We start from the raw sequence: 11,438 nt of genomic DNA, 5'->3' as shown, positions 1-11,438 counted from the left end.
AAAATGAAAACTTTGTTGCCAGTTTTCACATAAGGCTTTTTCAAATTTGCTTTTTAAGACTCATAAAGTTTTCAAATCGCTATGATGTTTGGTATTATTATAGATACTTAAAAAAGCTTTAAATATAACCAAAAAACCAGTTTTTTTTATATTTTGCACTTGGGCCCTATTGAAATGTTGCTCTTGATTTCATTTTCGCACACACGAGATATTGGCGGTGAAAACCAATGAGGTTTAAAAAGGTGTGACAGATGAAGACATTTGATGGTAATAGCACCAGAGTTGCCACTTTCACAGATTTTTCTGTAAAAACCCCAGAATTTTTCAAAATTTCAATGCACAGAATCTGTGATCACAGATGACAGATATTTTTCAAAATCACAGATTATGCTGCATGTTTTCGCTAATAATTTATATAGTAAATTACTTGATACAAATAAATTAACATGCAAATATGCGACATAGTATTAAGCATGTAAGCATACATATTTTGATATCAACCCTTCCCACCAAACCTAATCGACAAGTCATTGTCACCCAGCTGTCTTTCACGCTATGTTACCAGTGCTATTTTGTGGCTTACTCACACTTATGGTAAATATCGTAAGCAATTTGCCATGACGAGGTTGCTAATTGCTATACTGTTTAAGGTTTGTGTAGGGTGGAAAAAAGAGAGGGAAGTATTTTTTCACGTGTTGACATTGACGGTTCAGTTCTGCTTGAGATTCTCTGCATGTTCGAGAGGTTCGAGCAGTCAATTCGTAAGCTGCTCGCACTTGCAGAAAATCTCATGCCAAACTGTCAACGCGTAAATGATGACAAACGCAAAAATATTTCCCATTTTGACGTAGGACTACGTCTTACGCAAGTTTTGAGATAGCGTGTCATTCCAAAAAATCGAAAAATGCGAGCGTCACGAAAAATGAAAGGTTTTGAGCGCTAATAGCTCAGCGGTTTTCCGATCGATTTTCAATATTCTTACACCAATCGATCGGAAAATCTTCTAAGAATTGACCCAAATTAAGAAAAGTATGGATTCTTGATGTTGAACTATTGAAAAAATGAAAATAATGAACCTATGTTTTACCAGAATTCTTGCTTCGTGATTGGTTGGAAGATTCTTTGCGATGGTATTGGTATAGGTTTATACCAATTTGATATCTGTGCTTGGGAAGTAAACCAAAACAAGTGACAGTTTCCTCATTTCAACAAGACTTCTTAACACCGCGGTTCAACCTAGACCATTTTGATGTCCTTGCTTGGGAAGTACGCCAGAGAGATTAACAAAGCCCCCTCGTGCCAACAGATTTCTTTCGAACGCGATTAAACCTAGTCCAATTTGATGTCTGTGTTAGGGAAGTGTGCCAGAAAAAATGACACAAGTTCATTGTCCCAACAGATCGCAAATTCTTTACTGCGAAACGATTAAACCTCGGCGAACTTGCTATCTGTGTTGGAAAAATGTGCTACAGCTGTAGTGTTCGGTTATAATACGACTCTGTATGAATACGTATGCTTGCCGTTTCATTAGAAGTGTAGTGGAAAGATGTGCTGTTGATAAAATCAGAGGGGTTGTGTACAAGACACGACCGCATATATAGGTGACGCAGGACTACGTAAGTATCTTTGTAGTGATAGTAGCAACATATATACATGCTACATGCGTTGTATGTAACATTTATCAAAGTAGTAACATTGCATACGTTCAATTCTCAAAAGATTGTGCATTTGAAAACAATTTAACAAAATCAAGAACACAAACTATTGCTTTTCTGCTACCTTACTGAAATTAAAGATTGGTTTTATTACCCATGGTTCCCCACGTTGAAGGGATTTTACCAATTCAATCCTATTTTATCAACAGCACATCTTTTCACTACAATTCTAATGAAACGGCAAGCATGCGTATTCATACAGAGTCGTATTCGCTATGACGGCACCGCACGACCTCTTTTCCACTTACAGAACTGCCCGTAGCTGAATGCGTGAAAATTATTTTCGACATATTTCTGTCTTTTGCACTCTTTAACAAATCGCTATTCTGCTTCACGCATACTCGAAATTAATGTAGGTGTCTCCACTGCGGCGCCGTCATAGCGAATTATAACCGAACACTACAGCTGTAGCACATTTTTTCCAACACAGATATCAAATTCGCCTAGGTTTAATCGTCTGTAAAGAATTTGCGATCTGTTGGGACAACGAACTTGTGTCATTTTTTCTGGCACACTTCCCTAACACAGACATCAAATTGCGCTAGGTTTAATCGCGTGCGTAAGAAATCTGTTGGCACGAGGGGGTTTTGTCACTCTTTCTGGCGTACTTCCCAAGCAAGGACATCAAAATGGTCTAGGTTTAACCGCGGTGTTAAGAAATCTTGCTGAAATGAGGAAACTTTGTCACTTGTTTTGGCTTACTTCCCAAGCACAGATATCAAATTGATGTAGGTTTAGATCATCGCAAAGAATCTTCCAACCAATCACGAAGCGAGAATTCTGGTAAAACATAGGTTCATTATTTTCAATTTTTTAATAGTTCAACATCAAGAATCCTTACTTGTCTTCATTTAGGTCAATTCTTAGAAGATTTTCCGATCGATTGGTGTAAGAATATTGAAAATCGTTCGGAAAACCGCTGAGCTATTAGTGCTCAAAACCTTTCATTTTTCGTGACGCTCGCATTTTGCAGTTTTTTGGAATGACACCCTATCTCAAAACTTGCGGTAAGACGTAGTCCTACGTCAAAATAGGATTGGATTGGTAAAATCCTCAACGTGGGAAACCATGGATAATAAAAACAATCTTTAATTTCAGTAAGGTAGCAGGAAAGCAATAGTTTGTTCTTGATTTTGTTAAATTGTTTTCAAATGCACAATCTTTTGAGAATTGAACGTATGCACCGTTACTACTTTGGTAAATGTTACATACAACGCATATAGCATGTATATATGTTGCATATAGCATGTATACATGAAGAATCGAATGATTACAAGCATGAATACATGCCACTATCACTACAAAGAGACTTACGTAGTCCTGCGTCACCTATATATGCGGTCGTGTCTTATACACAACCCCTCTGACTTTTTTCCCTTGAACAAAATCAGCAACGCTGGTAAGTAACCAGGAAACCGCCAAGGCGTCAATTGCAGTTTGAGTGTAGATAAGCAAACTAGTATTTCTTTAAAGATTTTTTGGATTTTTTCGATTTATTGTACCACTTTTTCTAACTCAAGTGCCATCATTTGAAAAGCCATATTCACCGTTGTAACTAATTTCGAATATTTGAATGCAAGTAGATGTTTTGGTAAACCGTTCAATTGACAACTTTTTAGTGGTGACCCTAATTGTAAACGTCTGGTCTGAGTGATTTGATTTTACGTAGAATACTGCACTGTCGAAATGTCGAAGCGCAAAACAATCGATGCGTATTTTGGCAAAGGATCTGCTGGAAAAGTAAGTAGAGATATTTACATATGCGTTTGCTATATTGCGTACACGATATTGCGCATTTGTTCGCATATCAGCTCCATCTCCATACAAACAGGGAGTGTTATGCGAATAGCGATTGTATATCCATGGAATACACCGTTGTCGCAACATATCAAGCGCTACGTGAATACCCCAAGTGAAATTATTTTTTACTTGAATAATCTTAGCACTATAATTCGTTACAGAAACTTTGCCCACGAATAAATCAGACGCTCTAGAGAATGAAGAAGAATATAGCAGTTCTGGCAATTTAAAAGATTCTTGTGAAAGCTTGACGTTGGGAAGATACTGTTGAACCGGTTGAACCACGTGCTGTTGAACATTCGGGCGAGTAGTGGTTTGTACTGAAATTAAGTTTGAGTAAAAGATACAAACGAGAGTGTATACGATGACTATATTTGGTCATATTTCATTGTTAAAGGTACCTACATTGACTGCTCCATCTCCAATCTGTAATAACTGAGTACAGCTGTTTATGAAATGGTGATCCTAGATTATACCAGTAACCATAAGCATTAATCCAAAACCGTATATTGGAAATAATTCTGAAAAGAAACCATGGGTAATAAAAACAATCTTTAATTTCAGTAAGGTAGCAGGAAATCAATAGTTTGTGTTCTTGATTTTGTTGAATTGTATTCAAATGCACAATCTTTTGAGAATTGAACGTATGCAATGTTACTACTTTGATAAATGTTACATACAACGCATGTAGCATGTATATATGTTGCATATAGCATGTATGCATGAAGAATCGAATGATAGGGCTTTTGCTACACACATGCAAGACGTCTGTTAGGCACACATTGCATCTTTTCCTATTCGATGCAAAAAACACGTTGGATAATGATCATTTTTTCTAAAATTATTTATACATTCGAAACAATAAATGTTTAAATCAACCAAGAAATGTATCCCGATATATATGTTCACATTTAGCAGCATTTAGCACCCTATTACAAGCATGAATACATGATACTATCACTACAAAGAGACTTACGTAGTCCTGCGTCCCCTATACAGTGGACCCCCGTTCGTTTGAACGATTCCTCATGCAAACTAACGGGGTTAGCTTTTAATTTGAACAACTGGTAACCCTAAATATGCTGGAACTTGTGTGAACTGGCTGCCCTGCTCTTTGTTATTGTTTTGGTAGTTTGATTCAGTTGGCAGTTGCAAGCAGCGAATATTCATTCTCCGATCGGATTTCTACCATAATCGTTGGGAAAAAGCAATGTGAAACAGAATAAACACGCTAGATCAGCACAAACAAATCATGTTTATGTGCATTGTCTGCATAAGCAAATGATGTCATAATGAGTATGACGTTTGAACCATTTTTAATTTGCACGTCGTGCAAACCAACGGGGTTCAAATTAAAAAGTGTTCAGATTAAAAACGGTCAAACGAACGGGGGTCCACGGTATATACGGTCGTGTCCTGTACACAACCCCTCTGATTTTTATTTCAGATTTTGAATCGGCAGTCTTTTTTGCAGGCTTATTTTGATACTAAACTAGCTGACCCGACAAACTTCGTATTGCCACAAATTAACCTGTGTTGTACATAAATCATGAATCTCGGATGATCTTTGTCACTATCTCGAGTTTTGCAAGCCCCCCAGTGGGCGGCGCCTCCGACGGCGGGTCACCGGCAACACTCGCGACCGGTCCTGAATGATCTAGTGTTACTATAGATAGTTTTTGTGGTCTTGTTATTGATTAATGTTTTATGGAAGAGTCTCGAATTTCTCGAGATGGATTAGTTTTTGAGTTTCGCAAAAATTTCTGTTTTATTTGTAGGAGAGTCCATATCCCCCTACCACAGGGGTGAGAGGTCTCTAACTATCATAAAATAAATTCAAGACTCAAAAATCTCCTACATGCTAAATTTGGTTCCATTTGCTAGATTAGTACTCAAATTATAAGGAAATTTGTATTTCATTTGTATGGGACCCTCTTAAAAGGGAAAGGGGTCGTAATACACCACAGAAAAAAAAATTCTACCATCTAAAACTCTTACATGCCAAATTTGGTTCCATTTGCTTGATTAGTTCTAAAGTTATGAGCAAATTTGTATTTCGTTTGAATGGGAGACCCCCCCCCTCCTAAAAAGGTAAGAAGTCCTAATTCATCATGGGAAAAATGGTTGCCTCCAAAAACACCCACATGCCAAATATGGTTCCATTTGCTTGATTAGTTCTCGAATTATGAGGAAATTTGTATTTCATTTGTGTAGAAGCCCCCCCTCTTGAAGTGTGGAAGGATCCTAATTCACCGTAGAAAATATTTTTGCCTCCAAAAACCTCCACATGCCGAATTTGGTTCTATTTGCTTGATTAGTTCTCGAGTTATGGGGAAATTTGTAATTAATTTGTATTGGAGCCCCCCCTCCTAATGTGGGAAGAGGTCCTAATTCATCACAGAAAAAATTCTTGCCTCCAAAAACACCTACACGCCAAATTTGGTTCCATTTGCTGGATTAGTTCTCGAGTTATGAGGAAATTTGTATTTCGTTTGTATAGGACCCCCCCTCCTAAAGTGGGGAGGGGTCCCAATTCATCATTGAAAAAAAAATTGTCTCCAAAAACACATACATGCCAAATTTGGTTCAATTCGCTTGATTAGTTCTCGAGTTATGAGGAAATTTGTATTTCATTTGTACAGGAGCCCCTCCTCTTAAAGTGGGGAGGGGTCCTAATTCACCATAGAAAATTTTCTTGCTCTCGAAAACCTTCACATGCCAAATTTGGTTCCATTTGCTTGATTAGTTCTCGAGTTATGAGGAAATTTGTATGGAAGCCCCCCCCTCTTAAAGGGGAGAGGAGTTATAATTCCTCTTATAAAGAGGGGAGGGGTCTCAATTCACCATAGAATAAATTCTTGTCACCAAAAAAAACACCCACATGCCAAATGTTGTTCTATTTGCTTGATTAGTTCTCGAGTTAGGAGGAAATTTGTATTTCATTTGTACAGGAGCCCCCCCTCTTAGAGTGGGGAGGGGTCCTAATTCACCGTAGAAAATTTTCTTGCCCTCGAAAACCTTCACATGCCAAATTTGGTTCCATTTGCTTGATTAGTTCTCGAGTTATGTATGGAAGCCCCCCCTCTTAAAGGGGAGAGGAGTTACAATTCCCCTTATAAAGAGGAAGGGGTCTCAATTTACCATAGAATAAATTCTTGTCACCGAAAACACTCACATGCCAAATTTGGTTCTATTTGCTTGATTATTTCTCGAGTTATGAGGAAATATGTATTTCATATGTATAGGAGCCCCCCCTCCTAAAGTGGGGAGAGGTTTTTATTCATCGTAGAAAACATTCTTGCCTCCAAAAACACTTACATGCCAAATTTGGTTCCATTTGCTGGATTAGCTCTTGAGTTATAAGGAAATTTGTATTTCGTTTGTATAGGAGCCCCCCCCCCTTTTAAAGTGGGGAGGGGTCCCAATTCATCATAGAAAAAAATTTTGTTTCCAAAAACACACACATGCCAAATTTGGTTCCATTTGCTTGATTAGTTCTCGAGTTATGAGGAAATTTGTATGGAAACCCCCCTCTTAAAGGGGAGAGGAGTTATAATTCCCCTTATAAAGAGGGGAGGGGTCTCAAATTACCCTAGATTAAATTCTTGTCACCGAAAACACCCACATGCCAAATTTGGTTCTATTTGCTTGATTAGTTCTCGAGTTATGCAGAAATTTGTGTTTCATTTGTATGGGAGCCCCCCCTCTTAGTGGGGGGAGGGGTCTCTAACCATCACTAAAACCTTTCCTGACCCCAAAAACCTCTACATGCAAATTTTCACGTCGATTGGTTCAGTAGTTTTTGATTCTATAAGGAACACAAGACAGACAGACAGAAATCCTTTTTTATAGGTATAGATTTGTAATGGTTCGACCACGGAAAGTGGTCGAAAAACGATCATACGCATAAGTATTCCAGTGCGGCGTGGAACAACCTTGGCGGAAAAAACGCCGCACCTGTAAAACCACGATTTTCAAACTTTGTGTACCTTTTTCTCAGAAACTACACAACGTATTGGAACAATCGTTTTGTTGGTAGAAGCTTAGCAAAGACTTTTATGACTTTTAAAGTTATTAAACAAAACACAGCTCGAGAAAAACAAAAAAGAAGAAGAAAAGATGACTGAAAAAATAAAATTTTGCATTCTTTTTCTTTTTTCTCTGATATTTAGGCCATTACAAATATTTTATAAAGTTTTTGTCCTTCCGGTGTTCGGCCACTGAAGGGGGGTGGGGGGGTTCGAAAAAAAAACAAAGTGAATCGTTCAAAAAAAATGGATTTTAAGAATTTTTATTTAAGGTTTGAACGTGAAAACCGAATCTATTCTTGCTTATAATATATATACGTTATTATTTTCTATGTAACAATATTCGAAAAAAGACAAAAACGAAGGAAAATTTTTTTGGACGATTTTCGGAAATTACTTTAGCATTAGCTTTTTAAATCATTTGCATGTATTGCAAAAATGCAAGCCAGATTTCGCGTCGCTGTCGCGTTTACTCTGTACGGGGCCTAAGTGTCCAAATTATGTGCAGCTGCTGATGGGGTCCAAAGTACGTTGGTTACCCTTAACCAGATATTCCCGGAAGTTAACTTGATCTCCATATACCTTTAGTTCCCTTTAGCAGCCCCTCGCATCACCGAAAACCAAGTTTTGGCCAATGAGGTGAGTAAAAATAAATCTATCGCGCAACACTGCTTAACCATCAAATTTATTTGATTTTTTCATCCCTTTTTGCAAACATGTAAACATAATGTGAGCTGGTCAGTTATTCAGTGAAAAAACACTAATTTGAGGCTATTTAATTATTCGACATTAGATATAACCTAAAATGGCTAAAAAATCCTCCCAAATCGGAGCTAAGTTACTCCGTTTAACCAACCTGCATAATATTACCGTTAAACAAGTGTACGCTTACGTTAAAGCCCTTCATTTGCATATTCGCAAACAGAACCAGAAAATTCGCGTGTTGCGTCGAAAGCTAAAAAATGTGGTAACCTATCGATTATAAGTCCTCAAAATGCAATCATTATTTCAATCACCATTTTCTTGCAGCGAAAATTGCATAGACTAAAATCATCGAATCGACAACATAACTCGGATGAGGATTCCGAAAAGGAAAATGCAGACGATGATGTAATGCAAGCCTTAGAAAGGGCAGAAAAACAGCAGATACTGGAACAAAACGCTGCCAACAACGACGAACCGTTAGATGTGAAAGCTTTCGTTGATGATATCAAAAAGACTGCCGAAGACTTCGATTATCAAAATCGGTACATTTATGAACCCACTTCCGGGTTGTATTATGATCCGGTTACTGGATATTACTATAATGCTGTAAGATATTTTTGAGAATCTGTTAATTGTTAAAATAATGGTTTGACTCGATAATTTTAGATCTATGGTTTACACTACGATGGTCAACGTGGATGTTATCTGAAGTATAACGAAAAAACTCAGCAGTATGAGTTCCACTCGCAAGTTATGCCGGAGAAGACACTTGAAGACAAGAAGCACTTAGCGCAGCAAAAGGTTTTTTAAACGACCTGTCTAGATAATTCATGACTGGAACATTTCTTTGTTTTCCCCGTGTTAGGTTTTTTCGCCCGCCAAGAAACAAAACCAATCAATTAATTCTTTAGTATCTGACTTTTCTGGCCTGGAGATCGGACGTATGCGTTCGAACGCTCTAGGTAGGTGACATTTGGAGCCGGCGTTGTTAAGAGCGGTCCTTCCGCTGTTTTCTTCTTTTCTCTGCATTCCAGAAACGGAAAGAGGAAAAACCAATCGATCGTTCCCGCCGTAGGCAGTCTTGGGAGACGACGGAAGAAAGACCCAAACGCCTTGCCCGGTCACGCAATCGCCGTCGCAACCGAAGTCGTTCGAGAGGAGACCGAGAAAGAAGCTACAGTGATAGTGAGAGCAGTCAAAAACGACGAATGCAGTCCCGCAAACGAAGGCAACAAAGTGGATCGCGTTCTTCGCCGGAGGTGCTGGAAAGCAAGACCCCAGGATGCTCTTCGGATGAAGATATTCAGTCATTTTTCCGATTCGTACGAAACACACCGCAAAAGAAGCGGAACAGAAGACGCGGCCGCGATTCTGCTGACCATCGAGAGGACGGCGAGTTGGATAGTAGTAGCAGCAGTAGCAGTAGCTGCGAGTGCGACTCCGGATCGGTAGTTATAGTGAAGTCCAGCGCGTCCGAATCGGATGGAGCGGCAGTTGAGTTTCCAGGAAGATATTCAGGTATTTGTCGATGTACATTTTTGTTTGATAGTCTGCCGGCTCTGTTAAAAGTACATTTCCTGATGGTAAATTTCATATGTATGTTTAATATGCTACATTTTTAGAAACGGTTAAAAATTATCCACCTTCTTTGAGATTGATTGTGCAGAAAACGAACATTGATGCTTTAAGAGAGGGGTCCTTATTTATCGTAACCTGTAAGGGTGGTACGCTAGGACGTGAAGGCAATCATGATGTTATCATTCCTGACCTGAACGTATCTAAAGTAAGTTATGTTTAGATTGCCATGTTTCATCTAAAAATGCAATTAATTATCCTCTTCTTTTAGTATCACCTTAAATTTAGCTATAGCGATAAGCACGGCGTGTACCAAGTGGTAGATTTGGGTTCACGAAACGGCACCATTTTGAACGGAACTCGGATGAGTGGAACAATGCAAGAGAGTGATCCGTTCGACATTGAGCATGGGCACGTAATTCAGCTGAATCAAACTATCCTGGTGTGTCACGTGCACGATGGTAATATTACTTGTAACGCTTGTGAGCCTGGCCTGCTGGTGAAGGGATTAGGCAGACGAAGCGGAGCCGGAATACGGTACGACGCAAACCGTATTACTGAGCCGGTCAGTCACAAGGAGGGGCTCAAGCGACTTCAAAAGATGTATGGACTGGAAAATGAAAGTAAGTGTAAAATGGAGTAACTTAACTTTCGAAATAAATGTACAAACTTGTTTGTCTTTAACTTCGCAGAATATATTGAACCGACTGAGGTTAATTTGGCTGATTATAAAGACCGAGCAGCACATCGACGAAAGACGAAAGGTAGTAGCAACGAGCATGCCAAAACACAGGTTGCTTCCGTCGAACAACATATCGGTAGTGAAAATAAAGGCTTCAAAATGCTATCCAAATTGGGTTGGAGCGAGGGACAGGCGTTGGGGAAAAAAGAAGAAGGTCTTCTGGAGCCAATACCACTCCTTACGAACGTTGGCACCAGTGGTCTGGGTAGTCAAGCTCTCGCGCAACCTACAGCTGGACAGTCGGCGAACGAGCGGAAGCAAATGATATGGAAAATGGCCCAGAAGCGCTATGAATCGTGTGCAGAAGTCATGGAAAAGAAGACTTCCGGTGATAGTAGTGCTAAGTCACCTGCTGCATCCCTTGCGCAGCACATCGGAAGCGAAAACAAGGGATTCCAGATGTTGTCGAAACTAGGGTGGAATGCGGGCGAAACGTTAGGCGCCAATGAAGATGGTTTGAAGGAACCCATTAAGCTGCTGACTAACGTAGGCACCAGTGGACTGGGTAGTCAACCCTTGAAAGATCCGAGTCGTGTGGCGGCAGGAAATGCAAGCAAAAAACTAATATGGAAAAAGAGACAGAAGAAATGTGAAACAAATGACATGTTTGGAGTATCAGATTCAGAGTAAAATTGTAGAATAAATTAGCAAAATAAAAAAAAAATTTCTCTATACGACGAAGTTGTATTACTATTCATTGGTTTCGAATATACTGGGGGTGACACTGACAATGTACTCTGCCATTTAACTCAGCAACGAAAAAAATCCTAATCCTAAAAAAACTTTACCGGGACCGCACATCGAGTCTTTTTCGGGACAAATCTTGTAAAAATCTTTTGCTGAGTGCTGCTCTGATTCAGGAGCCATGGATTA

At 39.1% G+C, this 11,438-nt stretch overlaps 1 protein-coding gene across 2 annotated transcripts; it reads left to right on the top strand.

Annotated features, from left to right (window-relative positions):
* The first annotated feature begins 8,276 nt into the window (after nt 1-8,276).
* LOC128734608 (angiogenic factor with G patch and FHA domains 1) lies at nt 8,277-11,209 on the top strand. 2 transcript variants are annotated; one of them, XM_053828887.1, is made up of 7 exons: nt 8,277-8,510; nt 8,573-8,854; nt 8,915-9,049; nt 9,283-9,766; nt 9,871-10,031; nt 10,095-10,446; nt 10,516-11,209. In XM_053828887.1, the coding sequence occupies exons 1-7, from the start codon at nt 8,349-8,351 to the stop codon at nt 11,193-11,195; spliced, it is 2,256 nt and encodes a 751-aa protein (XP_053684862.1). In that variant the 5' UTR covers nt 8,277-8,348; the 3' UTR covers nt 11,196-11,209. The 2 variants fall into 2 exon arrangements, with proteins under 2 accessions (XP_053684862.1, XP_053684863.1); XM_053828888.1 differs by lacking the exon at nt 9,283-9,766 and adding an exon at nt 9,114-9,210.
* Nucleotides 11,210-11,438: the final 229 nt, after the last annotated feature.

The sequence above is a fragment of the Sabethes cyaneus genome, chromosome 2 (genome assembly GCF_943734655.1).
Source record: "Sabethes cyaneus chromosome 2, idSabCyanKW18_F2, whole genome shotgun sequence".
Lineage (NCBI taxonomy): Eukaryota > Metazoa > Arthropoda > Insecta > Diptera > Culicidae > Sabethes > Sabethes cyaneus.
The sequence above is the reverse complement of the archived record's forward strand: the minus strand, read 5'-3'. Positions and strand labels throughout refer to the sequence as shown.